Source organism: Coenobita brevimanus, chromosome 4 (genome assembly GCF_032717465.1).
Source record: "Coenobita brevimanus isolate Jiangsu-jjx chromosome 4, ASM3271746v2, whole genome shotgun sequence".
Lineage (NCBI taxonomy): Eukaryota > Metazoa > Arthropoda > Malacostraca > Decapoda > Coenobitidae > Coenobita > Coenobita brevimanus.
Window position 1 is genome coordinate 34,280,858 of NC_136957.1, and position 24,333 is coordinate 34,305,190.

Genomic DNA, 24,333 nt, shown 5'->3' on the forward strand with positions numbered 1-24,333 from the left:
GTCCTGCATCATTGTCCATCTTGCTCTATCACTTTTGTACTCTGTCTGCCCTTGCTTTCTGGGTCCTACCTCACTTCATCCTTATGTGAGAAAAGAGGTCAGAACGATGATGATGATGGTAATGATGATAATGATGAACGACAATGATGACTGTGATGATGACAACAACAAAGATGGTGATGATGATGATAATGATGAACGACAACGATGACGATGATGATGATGATGATGATGACAACAATAATGATGATGATAACAACAATGATGATAATGATGATGGCAACAACAATGATGATGATAAACTATGACAATGACGATGATGATAACGGTGAGCGACAACAACGATGATGCTGATAACAACAACAACGATGATGGAGATGATGATGATAACGATGATAACAATGATGATGACGACTACAATGATGACGATAACATACTCCACACATATTATTGCCACTCTGTTCCTCTCATACACCCATCACTGATAAAGGATGCACTGTACAGGGTGGTATGAAAATTGCACCCTGCAAGTTAATGTGTTGCAGGGATTGCTCAGGCTGCTGGTGTGGGCAGTGCAAACATTTCAGCTCCTTCAAAAAATTACCAATCACCCAAGAAATGTAAAAAAAAAGAAAAAGAAAAAGAAAAAGAAAAAGAAAACAACACTATAAATCCTGAAAAAGGTTATGGGAGAAAAGAGAGAGAGAGAGAGAGAAAGAGAGAGAGAGAGAAACTATAAATTCTGAAAAGGGTTATGGGAATCGAAAATTATGCCGGATATACACTGGCAACGGTGACTGAGCCGTCCCCACACCACACGAGGCCAGGGATGTGGTATATGGCCCAGCCTGGCAATGAGTATGTGGTTTGTTGCAGGTGTTGGTGTGACTTGTCCTCGTACTCCTGTCACCATCTGGACACCATACATCTGTCAACCTCTGGAATAATAATAATGATATTAATCATCATCATCATCATCCAGACCTCCTTTCCCACCCTATGGCAGGGTGAGGAGTAGCAATGTCCAGACAACCCAAATTTGCCCAATCCAATGGGCCATGCTTCCATTCACTCATCATGCAAGCCCCCAGAATCATGGCTCTATCAGATACGCCAAAAACATTCACCACGTTCTGTAGCTCCACATAAACATGTCCATCCCTTACAGAATTATGGCACCCGGCTATAGACAGACAAATAGATTATCAGGATCATCAACATCACCTATCCTATTCACACACATTTTCTCTACCTCCTCCCCCTACCATAACACAGCAAGGTTTTATTACACCCTTGTCACTACCCTACAGGTGCTGGGCCTCAGTCAATCACCAGTGTTCTTGTGTGTGTGTGTGTGTGTGTGTGTGTCCAGTCTACAGTTTGAATACAACCCATAATGGGGAAAAGTGGGAACTGGTACTCCTCTTCACCTCAATTTGACCCAACTTTTTTTCCTTTTGCCGTTTATTTTACACAGTTCAGTCATTGATTAACACAAGCCTTTCCACAGCACTTCTTTGTGACTACAGGTACTATCATATTTCAGTATTAAGATATTGTTAAAACTCAGCATTAAAGATGAAGAAAGAGTAATACTAGGCCAAGTAAAAATTTTAACGCAATATTAAAGATGGAGAGACAGTAATATTAGGCCAAGTAAAATTATACCTCAATATTAAAGATGGAGAGACAGTAACATTAGGCCAAGAAAAAATTATAACTCAATATTAAAGATGCACAGACAGTAATACAGTATTAAGTTAAGTTAAAGTGAAAAGAGTGAAGTAACAATGCCATTCCATAAGCTTGTGTACATTTGCATTGTGCTGGTTCTATCGATGACATATAAATACAGACACTCAACACTTGCAACACAGACTTTACAACACAATTTTTTTTTCACATGCATCATTCTCCCAAACCACATCCGTTCCTCATTTGAACTCTGCCAGCATGGGGATGGGTTAGTTATGGCTATTAATCTCACTTGGAGCATGGCTGGTTATCTAATATGGACTGATGGATACAGTTTTCATCATCCTACTCTCTCTCTCTCTCTGATAAATACAACTTTCACCACCCTTTTTTTTTTTCTCTCTCTCTCTCACCTCTATTCCAGCATGGTGTTATGGGTGGAGAGGCATGGTAAGGCACACATCCAGTACACAAAATGGTGCCCTGCATGTTGGACACGGAGCACGGGATTCCAGCCAGGACTCTGGACGATTCTGGTCTTGCCGAGCTGCAAACCTGGCCACAACGAGTGATATTATTAACCACTTTACTATGATAACATACAGGGGATCCGTAAATTACAATCCTCAGGCTCGTAACATGGCTTTTCGAGGGAGAGTCGTTTCTTCTGAATCTGGACTTCCATAGCAGCCGGCTGGTCAAAGGTCAGCTACATGCTTGCTATGGGGGTCTGGGTGTATGCATTAGTGACACAGAGAAGCAGCACAGTACTTCTGAACAACAGAGAATGACTCTTTTTGCACAATATTAAAAAACAGACCATGTGAAAGCCAACCTTCAGGCAGGTAGGGGGATTGTCCCCCCCTCTCAACCTCCCCCCCCTTCCCTGGCTATAAGCCAGTTCATCCTTCACTCTGCTGGCTGATTTTTCATGTGTTGTAGGGAAGGCTCAATGTTTTCATTGTCTATCATATCATATCACTGTATTGTTTATAAAGGTTCCAACATGCTGGCATGTGTCAGCCTTGGTCACCTAATGGCAGTTCTGCATCATTTTTTCATTTCTTACTCCCACCCGCACCAACAGACAGAGCCGTCCCCACAAAAAATAAGATGCTGTTAGGTAAGTATCTAATGAAGTGGTCTGTCTATTTCATTTTCTTTTTATTGGCTCAAATGCCTTTTATTCAGCATGAGGAACCTCTGCAGTACTTACAGGACTAATGATGGCTTGGTTAACCCCTTGAGTCTGTAAAGAAAAGTGTCTCCTTAACTGAATAAACTGTCTGAGGCAGCAAGAATAAAATGAAAACTGTCATTGGACTGATGAGGTTACTCCCTTCATGCAGAACTAAACCTCCACAATCTTCCCCACATGGCAAGACACTGTCCACCGCATGGGACAGCCCTGTAGGGGTGACTACTTGCCTGCAGTTAATGGGTCTGCTCAGCCAGACAAACTGGGATTACTCTACTACTAATTCATCTTCACTAACCATCTACTGAGACAGGAAAGGCACCAAAGGGGTCGGCAATCACAGGGTACACAGCGGCCTCCCTGTCCCTGACCATTTTGGTCTCCGTAAACACCACCACATCTCCGTTGCAGCTTCACGTTGGCCTCCACCTCCATACACCCTATGCACATGTTGCCAGCCTGGGAGGGATAATGGACAATTACACAGATACATAAACCATACCTAAAAGAACCTAACCTACTCTAACAAACTTTAAAATACCCAACTCTAATTTACTATAAACTAACCAAATATACCATACCCTCAATTAATCTCTGCTAACCTAACCAAATATAATCTAATACCCAGTACAACTTGACCTAACTGAACCCCTGCCAGTCCCCCAAAACACTGGGCCACCCCTGATGCAGCCTGAGAGACACTGGCCCCTAACTCCACACACCTCAGGTACACATAGCCAGTTTGTGGGGGAGTGGTGGGAGTTAGGTAGATAGAAAAACCACACACACTTTACCCAGTCAGGAGGCCAGGAAGGAGAGGGAAGAAAGAAGGGTGAGGGGGGGGGATGGGAAGTAGGAAATGAGATGAGTAAAAATGGAAGAGGTAGAAAGAAGGGAAGGAAGGAGAAAGCAAAGCAGTGGAGAATGAGGATGAGGAGGAAAAAATGAATGGACTGGGAGGGGAGATGGAAGAAGTGGGAATTGGGAAAATAAGGAGGTATAGGGGATAAAGGAAGGAGCAGGAAGAAACAGAGGGAGTGAGAGGGGAGGGGGAAGGAGGAGAAGGAGTGTAGGGAGCAGGGTGGAAGATGGGGAGGGAGCTGAATGAGAGGAAGAGTGATGGAGCCAAGGAAAGGAATAATGAAGAGAGGGGGAGGAGGGAAAAGCAAATGAAGAAAGAGGAAGAAGAAAAGAAAGGAAACAGTGTGGTGTCAGGGGTGTTACTGAGAAGGACAAGTGAAGGAATTACTGAGCATTCTAATGGTGTTTCTCCATCTATCATGCCTTCTCTTTCACTGCTTCCTGGACCCTATTTTTAAGTGGAAAAAAAAGGTCAGAATAATGATGACAATGATGATGAAGATGATGAGGTTGATGAGGTTAGAAAGTCCCCCCCCCCCAAAAAAAAAAAGGGATGAAATAATAATACTTTTAAATGCAACTTAACCAAGGACATGTAACTGCATTAATAACAGGATACAATTCCTATATTTAACTGGTAAAACTGTCCCCTTCCCCCCACAAAAAAAATAAATAACCACCCCAACCCAGCCTAACCCAACCTAACCTCTCCAACCCAACCCAATCTAACCTGACTGTCCACCCAAACACACCATACCCCAAACCAACCTGGTGGAATGTCGACAGCGTTGGGTTGTTGGTGACGGCTGCAGTGAAGGCTGGGAGGAATCTGTCGGCCAGTGTTGCCTGTACGGTGAGGCCGTCAGGATTCACCACCGGGAAGGGTAACTTGCGCTCAAACTCGCTGTAATCCATCGAACTGACCCTGGGCACAAACACACAGACAATTCAACCTCATTCCTTTACTATACTCTCTTCACTTAAACTTGGTATATAGCTGCCATCTCTCCATCTTGACTGCTAAGATGATCACTACAAAATGGTGCTACAGTTTGTTCACCTTAGCATGGCTCAAATTTGCTCTACTGTACTCCACGAACTGACCCTAGACACAAGCACATAGATAATTTAAATCCTTCCTTTTACTCTACTATCTTCACTTTAACTTTGTATATAACTGCCATCTCTCCACCTTGAATGCTGAGGTGTAAATACAGATGAATGCTAATAAATGGTGCTAGTAAAGAAAAAGGGGATATGGAAGGTATGTAGAGCTGTTGTATTGCCTTACTCTGCCACTGAGATACAGTAAATATGATGAGGAATATGATACTCTGTTCATTTAATAAGATAAATAACTGCCATCTCTCCATCCTGAACACCAAGTTGTAAATTTAACAGTAGATGATCACTAAAAAATGGTGGTATAGCTCATTCACCTCAACTTGGCCCCAATTTTTGTCCTTTTGCAACTTATTTCATGCAACTCAATGGCAAAAAAAAAAATAAATAAATAAAATAAAATAAAATGCTGTGGCTCTGCATCATCTCCACATCACTTCTTTGTGACTATTGCCATATTCTATCGTTAATCTACTGCTACAAGTCTTCATATGTGACAGACAGATTGTAAGTTTAGGCCAAGTTAAAGTGAACAGAGAAATGAAAGTGTGCTATGGAACATATGCAGTGCTGTTGTGTTGCCTTGTTTAGCACTGAGATGTGATGAAAGAACAATAATTAGTTCTCAAAACCTCAAGACGACAATCCCTTTACTTAATACCTGTCTTACTACATTTACTAATTAATTCTCATTACCATAAGATAATTTAACTTGTTTCCATTACCTATTCTTTTTAACTCTTGTCTATGATTATTTTATTTAACTTAGGAAAGACTTTTCTAAGCAGGAATTACATTTAGTCTTCATTAACCCATCAAATCAAAATACAAGTACCTGTATTACAAACATACTTCGTGCATGCATGCACGCACGCACACATACACACACACACACACACACACACACACACTAACCTGATACTGAAAGGCTTAACATTGCCCCTAACAGAGATAACTGTGAGGGTGACGACCTGCGCTCCCGTGGGTGACTGTGGTGACTGGACATCAAAGGCAGCAGAGAGGCCCACCACGGCATCACGGTGGCGGATGAAAAGTAGGTGGGTCCGACACACGTGGATCAGCCACGAGTCCGTCGCCACAACGCGGTATGACGTGGAAGAACTACTGGTGAACTTGTCAATTCTGCCAACAAAATGGACTTGGTGTACAGTACATGATTTAAGAAAACCCTCATTCTGACAATGTACTTATTGTTGTATTCTGGACACCACTTGGTGGTTCAGCTCTGTTTAGCAAAGAATAAATCTGTCTAATAGTGGCAAGACTGTATGACACACCACTGACCTGACAGGGATAAGTGAGTGCAAAACATAATATACAGTATACAGTACAGTACTGTATATAATAATGCTGGATCAGCAATAAGTCTGTTGTCACAAAGCAGTATGACATGGGTGAACTGGTTCCAGAACCAGCTGACACATATGCTGAATTAATTCCAACTGCTTAAGTTTTTTAACAACACTTGTCAGTTCAGTGGCTTCCAGTAATACTGAAATTAATTTTATGTGAGGGAAACGAAGAAGATGAACAGAACCAAACCAAAATAACTCTCATGGAAGAACACAATACTTGGAAAACATGTTAATCTAAACAACCTACATCCGGCCTAATCCAACAATTTACAGTTTAACCTCACCTCCTGAACTCAGTGTTGATTTCAGCCGCGACATTCCTCCAAGTCTGTCCAGGGTGTGCGAGTGATGCCAGGGTGCGAGAGATGGGGTGCAGCTCCCAGTCATTGCGGTGCCACACGGCCACAGTGATGAGCATGGTGATGGGCGGGATAAGACAGAGCGTAAACAAGAGAAGCGGCAGTGTGGGATGCAGCCCGGACACCCACCCCACCACACCTGGCACACCCTTCACCAACACATACACATAACCTGAAACATGACACTTATATCACATACTGTAGTTTTCACCTGAAACAACTGAGCCACTCACACAACTTACACTACGTCAAGTTGTATGATATTCAAAAAGCCTTCACTGTGAGGTAAGAATGATTTTCCCTGGTTACTGACTAAACTGATGATGACTACACATGGCTATCAACTGGCCTGAAAGGAGTTAGGATCTTTGTCAGTTTAGAGAAAGTTCGTTATTGTTTTTGAAGGCTCCAACATGCTTGCATGCATCAGCCATGGTCACCTAATGGCAGCTCTCCATGCTGCTTGATCTCTGGCAGCTTCCCTATTTAATCCCTGAGGTCACACTCAATGACCTCGTCCCAAGTCTTCTTTGGTCTGCCTCTCACTACCCTACCCCCAATATTAACACTTCTCACTTTCTGCACCCAATTATCATCTTCCATCCTTTCCACATGTCCAAACCATCTCAATCGACCTCTCCTCATCACAACACCAATGTACTCCAGTCCCATCCCACCTCTCAACTCTTCCATTGTAAACCTAGCCCCCCCAGGCCTTGCACTCAAGGATGCACTGCATATCCACCTAATCATTGCCATTTCTGTACGTCTGAGCCTACGAATATCCTCTTCCTTTACTGCCCAGGTCTCACTACCATAAAGCATTACACTCCTAACACATGACGCATACAAAGATCCCTTACCACGGAGGGCAAGCCCTCTCAATGTCAAGACAGGCAACAGCCCCATGAACTTACATCAATGTAATACACACACTCCTTATTCACAAATGTTTAGCATTTCCTTTATTTAAAAAAAAAAGAAAATAATAATTTAAAACAATAATAATACGAGGCAAAAAAAAAAAAAAAAAAAAAAGGGGGGGAAACCCAAATTCAAGAATACAGCTAATGCATTTCTAGATGCCAGGGCACATTGTGTTTAGAAGACCAGAGGTCACAGGCACTGGGAAATGCAAGTACCAGGTAACAGTTTCAGAACTGATCAGTTAAAAAAAAAAAAAAAAAAAAAAATGGGAGTAATGATTAACTCTTGCCAGAATGATTCTTTGTAAGGCAGTTTATCTTCCCTGAGTCACTGTTTTAATAAAGATGTAACTTGTACAGTAGGTACGTCATTGTGATGCTTGCTGTGTGGCCCATGCCAGACTTTCATTGTGCCTCATATGAGGCTGCAGCTCAGCAAAGATTAACACATATAAGGAGTGTGAGTGTGCACACTGACTGGTGCAGTGTGCCTGCACTCAAGCCTGTTCACTATCAGGGTGATCTTGTAAGTTTATACAAATACTCTCTTAACAACATGCATAAAACATGAATTACATCCTAAGGCTGAATGGTTAACTTTCAGTTCAATGACATCATTTTTTATTTTGTTTTGCTTTTTCTCTTTCAACCAATGAACTACTATATATGATTTAGGTTACAAGATCCAAATCCTAGGCAAGTTAAGGTGAAAGTACTAGTCTATACCCTCAACTCACCTGGCACAAGTAGGGAGTGAGCAATGAGGGTTGCCGCAGTCCTGCGTGTATGGTACTGGATGAAGGTAAGACTCTCGCTGCCCAGCCACGCATCCAGCAGGCCCTCCACACACACACCCGCTGCCACAAGCTCCGACGGCGGGAACACCACCAGCAGAGCACCCAGCAGGTACAAGACCGTCACGAAAAGGATCGATGATAGCATTATTCTGGCCCCTGGTATTCTGTGGGGGAAGCATCATCATCATCACCAACATAAAAAATACAAGTTACAGTAGCCTCGTCTGACATTCATTTTGGGTGTGAAGTCCTCAGCATATTAAAGAAACACTGCATGTTAAAGTTACATTGCCACAGTATCGGTTATGGTTTGTTCCCTTAAATTACAGAGAGAATCAGAAATGAGAGACTGACTAGGAGTGTATGAGTATACTGGAAGGGGAGGGGGGGTAACTGGAGATGAGGTGGAGAGGCATATGAGTGAGGGGAGTAAGAGCTGGTGAAAGGGCTGCCTGACAGCAGAGGACAGTGACAAAGGCAATCTGTCTGTGACCACCCTCTTCAGGATTTATGCATCTGGTTATGTAGTTAGGTAAAATGACATTATACTAGGTAAGGTACCATAATAGGTACCCTTCCCACTTCATACTCAAAAATACACAGCTTTACATCTTTATGAAGAGTTTGAATCAATCCAAAGGATGTATAAAAATTTGGTAGCCTATATTTTTACAATGAAACAGACAAGCCCCATGTTATTTTCTATGCTCAATACCCACCTTAATTATGGCGGTTTTGGTCAATATTCTTTTGAGTATAAAAGGGTTATGTCCTTTCCTTGTCAGTATACAGGGCCTCAGTCGAAAGATAAGCCTAGGCCCTTCTTCAGCCACCGGTGTGGGGTGGACAAATATGAAATACAACAATACAAGGTGGTGGGTCACACAATTATCGATAAAAATATTCACAGTAATACCAAAAATTTCGTCAGATTTCCCTGCGTTAATGAAACCTTTGAATATCCTAATCGTGTCAGTTTACAAAGTAGTTTACTAGCGTCAATATATATTCTCATATTGATATATGATAATCGTACTTTACCACGTCACACAATAACAAACCGAAATCAAGATTAACCATTGCACTGTTTACGCAGTAACATAAACTTCATTCATCGGCAATTTTCGCTAATACCATGGATTGTTACAAAAGCTGGAGGTATTTTCATGATAATCACTGAATATAAAATGGGTAACATTACTGCTAAATTCTGAAATGACGCAATAAAATCGTTAGTCCTTTTTCAAGATACTACATTCCGACTTTTCGTGATATAAGAATTAATTACAGCTTACATAAACTATTAATCTTCCTCAAAATACTTGAAAGTACACGAAATCATAATAAAATTAAATGCATATTATGGAAAATTGCCTTCACGGTGGAAAAGTTTACCTCTCTGCTAATTATAAAAAACAGATCACTCGATGTAACAGAATATAACTCGTACCGATTTTGCAGTAACTTTTTCGTCATCGTTCGTAGTTGACATTGCTTATTTACTCTGCTTTATTACCACTATGATTTACACTAGAGAGTCGGTCATGAGACTAGTGGAGGAGAAGGAAAAGATTGAACAAACTCTCAAAGATCTCTGGGATGTCCTTAAATCTGTAAGTACAGTACTACATGCCATCAGTATTTTACCTGTTATTACTAATTACTCTTATTAACTGAGGCATTTTAATATATAGGCCTGTTAACCACTTCACTAGGGTTCACTTGTAAAAATTTACCGACATTTTTTTAGCCTAATCTTACTACTACCAGATGATTTTATTCTGCTTACATGAACCCACTGGTAATGAAGTGGTTTGTAATGGCCACAACTAACCACTGTAGCTTGCAGTGTCTCACCATGGTTGAATATAATAGTTAAGTCGCAAGCTGGCATGAATTCATATGACATCCTCGATCTAAATAGGTTAAGCTGAGCTGGGTAACCACGAAAATAACACTTTTTGGTCCTAGCCTAAGCAAAAAAGGTAATAAATGTATTGTTACATTCACAATTACAGTATAACCAACCTATACGTAGTCCCTACATGTCAACAAATGGGTTGGCAGAGGGTTAGTGCCCCTCCCCATAAAACAAGTAACTCAAAGACAAATGGCCACCCCTTACAGGATTATCATGTCTGGCAACCTGGCAACACATATAGATAATATACGTAAGGGAAAATTGTGGCCTATTTCCTGATGGGGTGGTAAAGGATTGGATAAGGGCATGAAAACTAATACAGTATAATACATATGTTAGGCTACATATCCTTCCCAGGACTTAAACATTTTGAGTTTTCAGAATAATGTTGGGATGGGTGAAGCACTAGTGGATGAGGAGGGCTTCCCACGCTCTGATATTGACGTCTACCAAGTGCGCCATGCAAGGCACCAGATTAAATGTGAGTGGAGGGAGGGAGAGAGAAAGAGAAAGCAGTTTCTTCAATATTTTGCTTTGGTTTTTATATTACACCACTGGGTTGAGATAGTTACGTCAGTACTGTACGTTCATTATAGTTTGAAATATATGTTACTGCTGTGTTTCATTGTCAAGTCAGTATATATGTGTTAAAAGCATTTTCAGTAATACAAATACAGTACAGTACCGTATTATTAATTATATTGTGCCTCTACTGTCTGCTTAGTACAAAGTGGATGTTAATAACTTCTATAAATTATCCCTGACTGTATGGATGTATACTATGAACCAGTATAGCCTACATCCGGTTACTTTCATCACGCTGCTCAAGATGATTTTGTTTTACTAAAGTACAGTAGTTTAAGTGGTTAACTAAGACAATATCTAACTCCTGCAGCTCAAAAGTCTCTCGTAACTGAATTAAAGTGTCTAGGGGAAAAAAAAAAAAAGAAAAAAAAAGAGAGAAATATGACATGGCATTGAAGGGGTTAGTATCTGACTCATTTCTTACCACTACTGTAAACTGAAACTGGAAAACAGGATTTATTGGTTCCATTTATTTATTTTTTACTGTGGACTTAGGAAAGAGGAATGTAAAGATGATGATGTAAGGACTCGCTCTACTATTATGTCCTGCCTTGTGGCCTATTTTGTGCTATGGTGTAGGATAATGTAGTTCAACCCAATACTAGTGTTGGTGGAGGACACCGACAAGACAGGTGGAGCTGCTTGGTTAAACAATTGCCCCTGTCCCACAAAAGGAGGAGGATGGACTGTGGAATAAAGACAGCTTTGCCCTGCAGTCCACCATGTACACATTCAGATGGGCCTGGAGCAGCAACATTGACTACGGTACTACTACCCAGTACTATAATTATGTAACACTAACCTTTACCAAATATTCCCTCAGGAACATTGAGTACTACTACTACCCAGTACTGTATGTAACACTTACCTTTACCAAATATTCCCTCAGGAACATTGAGTACTACTACTACCCAGTACTGTATGTAACACTAACCTTTACCAAATATTCCCTCAGGAACATTGAGTACTACTACTACCCAGTACTGTATGTAACACTAACCTTTACCAAATATTCCCTCAGGTTTACAGAATGACCACACAGCGTTGATGCGGCGTATCGAGGAGGGCCTGGCAGTGGTGATGGGTCCCTCTGGTTTGGCCAACTCAGACCCCAATGCCAGCCACACCCCCGACCCCTCACCAACACCCACACCAGAGGCATTTGCAAGAGTGGACAGTGTTGCCCCGGCCTCACCTGCACTGCTAGCTGTGAGTGAATTAGGAGGCAGGGGGAGTTAGAGTGTGGTAAATAGGTGTTGTGTTAGATTTAGTTATGTTTGGATAGGTTACTGTTGTGCTAGGTGTTAGGTTAACTGTCAGTACCAGTAAAATTTATTATTTATGCCGGCATCTGAATTTAGATCCACCTCAAAATGTTATAAACTCTTCCTTGACCCACTGCTCATCTATCCACATGATTTAGCTGAAAACTGATAAATTTTTTTTACATATCTTGTACACGGACACATCTGACTTCCATTCCAGAGGTAACATCAACAATTGTGGTCATGTGCATCTCCATACATACTTCATCCTTCCACTTTTATTCTGTGTCAGTTCTTGACGTCTGATAGTCTGATGGGATAAGGTGCTCTAACCAGATATGGCCCATAAAGGATTTCATGTATGTGGGGGTCATGCCCTATTGTTCACATTTCACTTGGGGAAGAATGACTGGTTACCCACCTGAAATGTCTGGAGGTAGTCACTTAGCCTCAGGCTCCTGTGCTCCTGACATATGGATGTACAGTCAGTTCCTCAGGTTCTCAAACAGTCATAATGTTGTCAGGGTCTGCGTGAGGGTGACCAAGTGATCAAGTTTGGCTCCGTGACCAGTGACAACTTCCGAGGTATGGGGGACATTGCCCAGGTGGTGCAGCACTCCCGCAATACACCTGTACAGGTACCTTTTTGTCAGTCACAGTATCTGAAGTATGATGTAATATTCTTCCTTGACTTTCATGTTATTTCTTTTCCTGATAACCACATATGCTATACAGTACATTAACCCCTTGTGGTTGGTGACTCTTTATATTTCACCCCTGGTGTCTTTAGATTGTGTTATTCAGCTTCAGAGAGAGTTTTCAGACTGGAGAGATTGTACAGATTGTTTATTTGTAACTTCGCCACCACAGTCCCTCCAAGCTGAATAAATTTGTCAGGTGTTAGCATAATAAAAATATAAAATGTCTCAATAGTAATAGTTAACCATATTATACATTCATTTTAACCCACTTGACCCAGTCTGATTTAACTAACCTACCCTAATTTGTCATATTTTACTGCACCATACTGTGCTGCACCTAACCTGACCAAACCTACCTTATGTACTGTACTCTCTTCTCCTGTGCTCTGCCCTGCCCTGCCCTGCCCTGCTTTACCCAACCTTACCCTACCCTACTGTACCTTACCATACCCTACCTAACTCATGTACCTAACCTACTATACCCTACCTTACTGTACCTAGCCTAACTTAGTATTCTTTTTCTGCAGGTGACTGTGGTTCGAGATGGTAGCAGTGTTGCGTTGTCTATCACTCCTAGACAGTGGGCTGGACGGGGGCTCCTGGGATGTAACCTCACCCCAACAGAAAGAATTGAACGTAAGGGAATGAGATATACCAAGTGGTCCATATATTATGCAACCCAATTCGTGTGTGTTGCAGGGATGGCTCAGTCAATGTTACCAAAGTCTAATTTACATCATTACTTATTATAGCCATTTCTATGCTCTATAGTGCCTACATTTATACCTCTACTGATTGCTTACTTGACTGGATATTATATGGAGCATCCAAAACATCTGCATTTACATACGGATTGAAAACTGAGTCATCCTGGCAGCACAGAACTGCAGTGTATTGATGATGATGATGATTGATGATGACGATGCTGACATGTCTGCCTTAACATACATACTTACATATTGATATCAAGCTTTCATCCTTGTAAATCCCATACTGAGGTTGGCCATGTTATAGCTGATGTATTCTATAAACTGGGAGCTAAACCAAGGACCCAAACCAGCTAATCATTTCCCAACAGTAGCTGGATACAACTGAGAAGAAGGAAATCCAACACGTGTAGTAAAATTTGTAATACTATGACAGTCTTGGCTTTGACTGTGTACTTGTGGCTGAATATTTCCTACCTGAGTGATATCTGAGTGGTTATTCTCAAGCTTCTTTCCACTATCCCCTCCCATGGTTGTAGTTCTTCCCAGGGTTGATGGTAGACAGAACAAAGTATCAGAATTGTTCCCCACCAAGCATCTCACAGCATCACCTTTCTTACAGGTTGAGGCATGATCAGCAAGGCATCTCCAGTGATCTAGTGTGAGAACAGTGATTAAGTTTTGGGACTGAGACAAACTACATTCAGTAGTCTTGTCTGCTAACCACTTCAGTTTGATGATCTCATTTTATTCCTGCTGCTGCCAGATCTGTCAATAGCAACATGCCTTAATCCCATAAAGGGTGGCCACAAACAAATCACCTCTGTGTCACCCGGTCCCTTGCCATTTCACTGCCCTCCCCCCATCTCTCACCCCTCCACCTCTCTCATATACCTCTCCGCTCCCGCCCGCCATCTCATCCTCTGTCTCCCCCTCCCTATGAGATGATGTTATTTAATACAGAAGACACCTCACACTGAATGGGTTTTGGGAGAATACAACCCCTTTACTCTGTGGGTTATTTCCTAAGCTAAGGCACCAGTGAAAAATGCTTTCTCCTAGTGCCAACAATATAACCAGTTGGCTCCACCACCCGGTTATACAAATGTGCAGGAGGACAACTTCAACCTGCGGTCTTCCCCCGCCCCCCTTCCCAAAAGGAAAAAGGAACCAAAGGCCAAAGCCCAAATGATTGTTCCCTCCAAGAAAAAACAAAAACAAGATAACGGTCTGTCCAATTCATGTTCAGATGAGCCTGGGGTTATAACACATCTACTACAGTACTTCCTATGCTATATAAAATTAACAGACAGCAGCATGAATTAAAAAAAAAAAATCATCATACTGAAGGATTAATTTGTTGTCTACATTGGTATATATACTTTCATCCCCCCAAAAATAGAAATAAACAATGTGTGCCAGAAAATATTTATCCTATACACCTGAAAAAAAGTAATTTTATTAGTACCTTTAACCCCATGAGCCTGAGGACGCCATTTATATTTAATTCTTGCCATCTCTTGACAATCTGATTCATCTTTGGGTTAACTTTTGAACTAGAGTTAGAGACAACATTCAGTATACTGTACTCTTCACTTTAACTTGGCCTAAAATTGCCATCATTTCATTTGAATGTTCAGCTATAAAAACACAAACCTTAGAAAATTATGCTCATCTTGAAGTGCTGTCAAAAGGATGTAAAGGGTCAACATTAGTTTATTTTCCCACTAAGCTGTGAAATAGGTTGCAAATGGACAAAAATCTGGGCCAGGTTAAGGTGAATGGACTATACCATGAGGCACCCTAAGCTGGCTAAGATTGTCTGGGAGTAGCAAGAATAAACTACAGAAAGTTGTCACCATACTGAAGGGGCTACAAGACATAGATACAGTTATTGCCAAGGGTGGAAGAGTTAATAAAGTTAATGATAAATGACATCTTGATTTTTTTACCATTCTGATAGTTTACCACTATTCATTTAACACAGTTTCTTTCTAGTGAGACATTAACATTCATTCTTGGAGAGCCCCCGTGTTTACATTTTGGAAGGCTATGCATGAATATGTAAGCCTTTTATCACCCAATAATTGCAACTAGCAATATTACAGGTGCCGTGCAGCTTCAGCACCACTGCTGTTCCACCAGCAACTGGCTTGGACAAGTTTTGTAATGGCCATATGCCATTACTATCACCATCCCTTACATATGGCCCTGGATTTGATATGAGAATTTTCCCTCTAGTCCAGCTGCCTTCCAAGAGTGATAAGTGCAGACCATCCCCAGGAACAGACTTTAGTTGTGAGGAAAAGATGTGTATTGCGAAATACTCTCAGCCCAGACTCTGATTACATAAATATGGTGATTCCCCTGCCTGGGAGTCTTGTGCAAAGCCAGCTACTGGGCTCTTGGCTCCACACCATTCCCATGGCAGTATGGTAGCTCCTGGGACAATGGTAACCAGCCATCTCCTACTTTCATTTTCAAGCTTCTTATAAGCTGAAGTCATCTGGTGGTAACAAGTTCATTGCAGTGTAAACCCAGTTGACTGCAAGGTGAAAATGCCATTCACCTGCAGTCCACCATACTCTTTTGTGGGATCATGGAAAGGTCTCAGGGATGTTTGTTTGTACATCCTGGCTGCAGAGCTCTAGCATCAATAAAGTAAAAAATACATAATATTGTAAGGTATGATAAGAGTAAAAAGTATGTGTGACCAATACTACAATGGTTGTGATGAGGATTATGACTGAGACAGGATTATGGTGTAATACTGCCTACTCCAAGTACTGCACTAGTTTTAATGCTTGCTACTATTATTACCGTATAAAATTAATCTATCTATCTATCTATATACCTAGGCTGCTTCCCCCAAGGAAAGGGAGGTAGCCAAGACAGGACGACACACTCCCCATTTACTCATCCATTCAAACACATTCATTTGCATCTTGGCCCCAAAGGGGAGAACGGACAGATCCTCACCGCACCACACCGAACAAGGGTCAACTGCGCAATGCAATCAGTGACATTCGCAGCAGGGTCCGACAGCAGAACTGGTTTACCCCTGCCACATCATAACAGACCCATCCCCTTACCCGCACCTGACCTGACTAGCTGATCAGACCAAATGCGGGAGAATATCCCCTCAGGGCTGTGTCATCACTTATTCATTCACAATTTCTCTCCATTTATTTCTGTCACGCACAGCCACTCTTCCTTGCTCAACAGACATCCCTCTCACATCCAGCGCTCTCTTCACACTGTCCATCCATCCTATTCGTGGTCTTCCTCTCAGCCTTGCACCTCTCACATCAGGTCTAGTAATCTTTTTCACCAATCGCTCATTATCCATTCTCTCCATATGCCCAAACCATCGCAACACCCTCTGCTCAACTCCACCAGCCATCTCCCGAACAACTCCAGTTCTCCTTCGCACTTCATCATTTCGCACCCGATCCATACGCGTCACTCCACACATACTCCTCAGACACCTCATCTCCATTACATTCAAACTTTTCCTCTCTGCTACACCCATATTCCATGTTTCAGCCCCATATAACATAGTCGGTGCCACAACACCCTCATACAGACTTCTCTTTACATCCATTCTAAGCGAACGACATTTAAACACTTTTTTCATTCCTCCCAGCACCTTTCCTACTTCATTTATTCTAAACTTCACTTCTGCATCTATTCTTCCATCCACAGCAACATGTGACCCTAGATATTTAAAACAATCTACCTCCTCAAGCAACTCACCATTCAAAACTATATTCATCCCCCTACCATCTATCAACCTCGTACACTTCATCACTTTACTCTTATTCTCATTTACTTTCAATTTCCTCCTTTCACACACCCTTTCAAACTCCTCTACCAACTGTCTCAATCTCTCCTCTGAATCAGTCACCAGTGCAGTACCATCTGCAAACAGCAGCTGCTTCAGATTCCACTCTCCACCATCAACATTCATCAGACTCAGACCTCCACGTAAAACTCTTGCATTCACCTCCCTTACAACACCATCCATGTAAATATTAAACAACCAAGGCGACATCACACATCCCTGTCGCAGCCCCACTCTCACGGGAAACCAATCACTCACAGCATTTCCCACTCTTACACACGCTCTACTATTTACATAAAAACTTTTCACCCCTTTTAGTAACCTACCATCAAGTCCATACAATCTTAAAACAGTCCACAAAGCCTCCCTATCAATTCTATCATATGCTTTCTCTAAATCCATAAACGCCCAAAACACATCCTTGCCTTTCGCTAAATACTTTTCACACACTTGTCTCAAAGCAAACACCTGATCAACGCATCCCCTCCCTCTCCTAAAGCCACACTGATCATCACCAATCACTCCCTCTGTACCCTCTCTAACTCTCATAATTAACACTCTACCATACACCATAAAATTAATGGTAATACAATACAGTATTTCTTTATGCAGCATGGTATTAGTACTTTAACAGTCTACTAATGGAACAGTAATAGTAGCAGTTGTAGCAGCAGTAGTAGTAGTAGTAACACTCAGTATATTTTCTATAAAGTACAGGGTACAGTCATCTTCAGTAGATTAGTATTAGTCTACATCTAGTACCGTTATGTAGGTTATTAGGGAAAGGCCAATGTATGAATCAACTGTTTTATATACAGCAAAACGTATACTTTATACACCATGTACAGACCTGCTCACTCTCACAGGAGGATCACATTTCTGTTGTAGATGATGCAATGGCTGGCTCTGGGGGTAAGGAAGAATTTAGATTATCCAGTAAGGACATGTTGTACATGAGGGTAAATAATGAAGACAAAATTGAAGAGAACTCCTATTTACAGATGCATGAACAGTTTATGACAAGGATTATAGTTTCATTTATGACAACCAAACTCTGCAGAAATAACTAAAATGATACCATGGGTAGGACAATCAAATGATGCTTATATGGATTTTTTAAAATGCATTTTTTTTTTTTTTTTTTTTTTTTTTTTTTTTTTTTTTAAGGATGAAAAAACCAAAGGCTGTAAGTCCACAAATTGTTCCCTCCATGAAAAAATAAACACAAGATAACAGAGAGACAAAGTCAAGATGAAGATTTAGGTCCCATCAGGAGAGATTTTAAGTAAAACTGATGAACTTCTAAAAAGTATTACTTTCATAATAACTCATTTCCACAACTTTTCAAATCTAATACTGCACCCTGATAGTTGTGTTAAGTTTTATGAAGGAATGTATACAATACTTGTCATATGAGTGGGAGCTCTCCTAGATTTTCACCAAAGAGAATACACAACACTCTGACAACACAGGACAGGAATTGGATGGATGGGTGGATCTGATGACACATCTTCTATTTTCCTTCTGTTACATTATAGATAAGTGAGTTTATTCTGTTTAGGAGGGACCTTTTTAACCAGAGAGGTGAGATAAAACCTTCATCAACTCCTTTGCAACTAGAGGACCCTTCCTATGCTGTGTAAAACTGTCTGACAATATAAAGTACTACGAGTGTAACTCCAACCACAGGCTCATCTCTGTGAACTCAAGAGATGTTTGTATAATCAGGTAATGGATCCAACCAGCAATATCAGCGCCACAGGAAGGCATCCCCCTCCACCACCAGTATAAAACAATAAAATTACAGCTATGTCATCACAATGAAAGGATAAATTAATAGACAGGAATAATTATAATACTGTACAATGGAATTAATTGTAAACAGCTGGAACAGTTTAAATGTTCATGGATGATAGGATTCCTTTTTAATTACGTGACTGCTGTGTGATGGTGATCCTAAAAATAATTTACTTTGCAAGATACCAACTACTTAAAGAATCTGGACATAAAAATACAATACAAATAAAATGGTGTGGAAGAAGATAAAACCTACTATCATCATCATAATAATTTACACCTATCGTCATCATCAAAATTTATACCCATCACCATCATCATCATCTATTACCCATCATCAGCAGCAGCATCTAGACCCATCATCATCATCATATGTAATCTAAAACCATCACCATCATCTAGACACATCATCACCATCATCATCATATATAGTCTACACCCATTATCATCACATCATCATAATCTATATCCATCATCATAATCTATTCCCATCATCATCATCATCTTCACATCATAACCTACATCCATCATTATAATCACATCATCATAATCTACACTCATCATCATCATCCAGACCTGTTATTTTTACCTGTGGAATGTGTTAACAGCAACAATACAACAGTTTTGGCTTGACTTGGACCCTCCAAAACAGTTCTGTCGTCACAATAATGGCAATCTGAATTCAGGTCTAATTATCTCCATATAAACTTGGTACTAATTTTGCTGAGAAGGGATAGATTGAGATGGTTTGGCTGTGTGGAAAGGATGGGGGATGGCAACTGGGTGTAGAAAGTGAGTACAGTATTAACATTGCAGGTACGGTTGTGAAAGGCAGACCAAAAAAGATAAAAGGCAGACCAAAAAAGACCTGGGACAAGGTCACAGAGTGTGACCTCAGGGATAAGGCTCTAAATAGGGAAGCTACCAGAGATTGCGCAGCATGGAGAGCTGCCATTAAGTGACCAAAGCTGACACATGCAAGCATATTGGAGTCTTTATTAACAAAACAAAATGAACGATATTAGTCTGTCCATCTCTGTTGTACAAGTCAAATAGCATAAAATGCCAAATTATCCATACAGTTCCAGGAACTATATATTATACCTTACATCCTACTTGTAGAGTCAAACTTTTTTACATTGTATCATATTGTTTATAAAGGCTCCAATGTCCATGCGTGCGTCAGCCTTGGTCACCCATTGACGATTCTCTGCACTGCTCAATCTCTGGCAGTCTCCCTATTCAGTCCCTGTTTTTTTTTACATTTCTTTTTATTTTGGTGCATGGAAAAAATCAGAGCCACTTAATGGCAAATCTCCACACTGCTCGACCTCTGGCAGCCTCCATAAGCAGTCCCTTACCTATTTTTTTATTTTGGTGCATGGGAAAAAATCAGAGTTACAGCACTGGTAATAAACCCAGTGACAGGCCTCATGTGTGTATCTCATCCACTGTAACTTGGCAGATATAGTCATCGTTTTGCAGCTTATTTCCCACAGCTTGGCAGAATGGCAAGATATAATGGCTCTACAAACTTTTCACAGCATTTTATCATGACCAGCATCACATTCTAGTACAGCATTAATCTCTTGTCACAGCTTTGTATTCAAGATGGAGTGATGGTAAGTTTAGGCCAAGTTTATGTGGAGAGAGAGATGAGTGCTGCATTTATTTTCTATCACCTAATTTTACACAGCTTATTGCGATGTTCTTGGTAACAGATGGTGATAATATACCAGCAGTCATCACACTGAGTCCAGCTGATAGGTAGTGTGAAGCTTGTAAGTGTGGATGGTTGCGCCTAGGGGGTGGAGTGTGGATTCTGGGTGCTACTGTAGTGAGTGAAAATGAGACCCATTTAACAGGGCATGCTATTCATAGATTTCCCTTTATCAGGCTTTTCTTGCTCTCTCAACCCTACCTCAAGCCATCCTTGTGGGATGATGCTGAAGAATGATTAATAGATGTGCCTCATATGTAAGCCAGGAAACTATTTACAATGCTGGGTGGTAACCACAGAACCAACACATGTGTTCCCCCCACATGTCAACAAGTGAGTTGACAGAGGGTTAGTGCCCCTCCCCATAAAAGAACTAACTCAAGGTCAAATGGCCACCCCTTACAGGATTATGGTGTCTGGCTGTAGACAGATGGATAGAATACAGTATATATGGTAAGTGGCAGCACCCTGACAGAATTAAAGGTAAATGTCAAAATATAGGTGATAATATATGTACAATATGTGATGATGTTCTGGAATAATCATGTACTGGTTAAGTGACACTGTACCGTACAATGGAAAGCAATACTGGGCATCCTCTTCCCACACGGCACATAAAGCCACTCAAAGGTGAAATAAAGTTTGTCATAAGATGGAGAGTGTGTGCATGGAGGGGGGAGAGGGAGGGGGGAGGCTGAGGATGATGGAGGGATGGAGAGGAGAGATACACAAGAGAGGGGGGTGTGAGCTAGGAGCAGGGCAGAGAAAAGGTGGGGGATAGGGCAACATGGAGGTGATTTGTTTATGGCCACCCCTTTCGGGATTGAGGCATCTGGCAATGGATAGATAGGTAGATAGATGGACAGATAGATAATGAACTACTGTGATGTTGACATAAAATGGACATTGAGGACCATACCTTCATCAGATCAGGAGGCTGTGTACCACGTCCCTTACCACTTAATTCTGCATATGCCACATCAGTAATCTCTCAAAGTGGGAATGGGCAAGGTGAGACTGAGGATGTCGAGAAGGGATTAAGTGAAAAAGTACTGTATATGAATGAGTGTGGTGTAAGTTAGAGGAAGGGCAGAGGACAGGGTGACATGGAAGTGAAATGTTTACAGCTACCCCCACCAGGATTAATGCATCTGGCATCTGACAAATAGATGGATGTTATTTATGTTATCTATATATATCTTTCAAAGCCATACACAACATGCATGAAAATGGTACAGTGCAGTATGAAAAATGTATCAATAACAAAGAGATGTTTTGAAGCCTACTAAGCTGATGACAATGTGGCCACTAGACTCAAATTGTAATTCAACACAGAGCTGAGCAGTGCAGACTATGAAAGCAAGAGCGTGGGTTAGTATGTAAAGCATGAGGGTTGAGGGGGGACACTACTGGGATATGCACACAAATCGAGACCATCGGTAAGCAGAGATGGGCCAACTTGGACTTATTGTGGTGCTTCTTTGCCTGCCCAGCCACTGTGAATATCAGCAACTAGAGTGAAAGTCAAATTGTTAACACCCAGTCGTGTACTATACCAGTGAGATGAAGAAGCCTCAGATTAGCCTATCTTAGTGCTAAATATATAATCCCTTTACTACAATGATTTGTATTGTAAGGTATTTTATGCTTGTCACTAACACATGACCTTATTCAGCTTTAGAAATCTTGCAGTGAAGGGATTAATGTCATCAGCTTTGGAATACCTTTTTATTTTATTCAGTTCAGCAAACACCTCACTGGGATACAGGCATTAAGGTTAGATGGCCCGTCTATGCTACAGTGGCAATACATGATACCCAAAAAATTACAGCAGCCATCTCTTAAGAATACAGGAAGAAGTACATGAATTTCACCACAAAACAACTGGTTGCTGCCAAATATTACTTGGACATTCATGTGTTATAACCCTGCAGCACCAGTTGGTCTCGTGTCATTCAGTTCAGCCATGACCCTTCGTACTAAAGAACACAGAGACAATTACAACTCCTTTGATACCTAGGCGGTTCTGCTCAGCTTATGTGATCTTGAATTTGGCTCTCTGTTATCTTGTTTTTGTTTTTTCTCGGAGGGAACAATCTTGTGGGCTCCTGGCCTTTGGTTCCTTCTTCCTTGCATTAAGGGAAAAAAAACAATCCAAACATAATGTAGCTAGATAAACCCCACACACACACCTTAAGAGATAAAAGTTTACAAAGCTCAGCAGGTGACAGACACACCTAGTTACACCACAACACTGCAAGTTCCCCCATTTCTACTTACTAATGGGGTCTCAGAATGCATATAATACATGATAATTGTATCAAGTACAATACGATACATTCTGGTGGAACACAGCCACCAAAATACACATATACAGCTTTATTTTGTATATTAAATGGATGGACAACGGCAAGAGTAGCATATATTATTAAGATTGCTAAATGAAAAACATATTAACCCCTTGTATACAATTTTTTCTTTTATTTTTTACTTATTGTGTTACCTCCAGATGAAATTAGTCAACTTTGGAAAACAATACATGAACAATGGCAAAGGTGGGGTGTTACTGTTTTGGCCAAAGCCTCGTCTGGTCAAAACCCTTGTAGATTACAGGCTGAAGGTGACATTCTCCTGCAGTCCATCCTCCTCCCAAGGTACATTCAATCAAAACACGATCAGGTAAACTTAATAAAAAGGTCATCAGTTACACTCGATTGAATCACTATCAATTACACTTGATCAAAAACAATCTTTACACGTGTGACTGAAGGTTTCACATTAAGCGCCGTTGTTTATCACGTTACTTCTTTAGGTGAATATTTCTGTATGAATCACTCACACTGTACGTTGCATAAAGTTCTTCATGCTGGTCTGACTAAATTACTGGCCATGGACAACTTTGAGTATTTACCAGAGAATATTTTCATACATTTCATTCTCTGTTTCAAAATGTAAGAAGGAAGGTCGTAAAGATAGTTTTTTAATCAAGGGTGCAGGAAGGGAACTGAGGGGCATTTGTATAAGCAGGCAGTGAAGCTGCCTGGCTAAACTGTATTTGTGCCACCACAGGAAGGCCTCTCTCTCCAGAACAATTAGGGGTGTTGTAACCAGTGCTGGAGAGGATACCTTCATGTAGTGGCACCAATAAGACTAGGTGGTGGAGCTGTCCAGTTATGTGAGGTCCTCAGCTCCCTCCCCAACTTCCAAAAGATGGATGGAGAACATCAGGATTTGGACAACTTCAGCCTGCAGCCCATCAGATTCACACTGCGAAGAGTGTGGGGTTGCAACTACTACCATGTTAACCCTCTGTTGGGAATCCACCACACTATCACAGTGCTGGATTAAATCCACAAGATCTTCTATCTTATTATCTATAGCCAGAGTAAGGCGTCTGGCCACAGACAGATTGATAGACAGATAGAAGATTGAGAGGGAAGCTCAGACCGCATGTGTTAT

The 24,333-nt window shown here is 41.1% G+C and overlaps 2 protein-coding genes across 2 annotated transcripts in view; one reads left to right on the top strand and one right to left on the bottom strand.

Annotated features, from left to right (window-relative positions):
• Positions 1-882: 882 nt before the first annotated feature.
• LOC145396566 (E3 ubiquitin-protein ligase TM129) overlaps positions 883-24,333 on the bottom strand; it is a 37,017-nt gene continuing 13,566 nt past the window's right edge. The window contains exons 4-10 of the mRNA XM_080269944.1: positions 8,275-8,490; positions 6,537-6,783; positions 5,792-6,019; positions 4,523-4,679; positions 3,192-3,352; positions 2,109-2,250; positions 883-936 (exon numbers count right to left, since the gene is read on the bottom strand). Coding sequence (XP_080126070.1) covers positions 2,127-2,250; positions 3,192-3,352; positions 4,523-4,679; positions 5,792-6,019; positions 6,537-6,783; positions 8,275-8,490 — 1,133 coding nt within the window. The 3' untranslated portion in view covers positions 883-936; positions 2,109-2,126. The remainder of the gene's footprint in view (positions 937-2,108; positions 2,251-3,191; positions 3,353-4,522; positions 4,680-5,791; positions 6,020-6,536; positions 6,784-8,274; positions 8,491-24,333) is intronic.
• Positions 9,801-15,414, top strand: LOC145395531 (26S proteasome non-ATPase regulatory subunit 9). Its single transcript, XM_080269140.1, has 6 exons — positions 9,801-9,947; positions 10,637-10,736; positions 11,862-12,049; positions 12,630-12,743; positions 13,334-13,442; positions 14,136-15,414. The coding sequence occupies exons 1-6, from the start codon at positions 9,855-9,857 to the stop codon at positions 14,138-14,140; spliced, it is 609 nt and encodes a 202-aa protein (XP_080125266.1). The 5' UTR covers positions 9,801-9,854; the 3' UTR covers positions 14,141-15,414.

Bases quoted from the DNA above. Each gene is read 5' to 3' on its own strand.
- LOC145395531 (XM_080269140.1), top strand. From the start codon at position 9,855: ATGATTTACACTAGAGAGTCGGTCATGAGACTAGTGGAGGAGAAGGAA. The intron at 12,050-12,629 runs GTGAGTGAATTA...TAATGTTGTCAG, and splicing joins CCTCACCTGCACTGCTAGCT to GGTCTGCGTGAGGGTGACCA. The intron at 12,744-13,333 runs GTACCTTTTTGT...CTTTTTCTGCAG, and splicing joins CCCGCAATACACCTGTACAG to GTGACTGTGGTTCGAGATGG.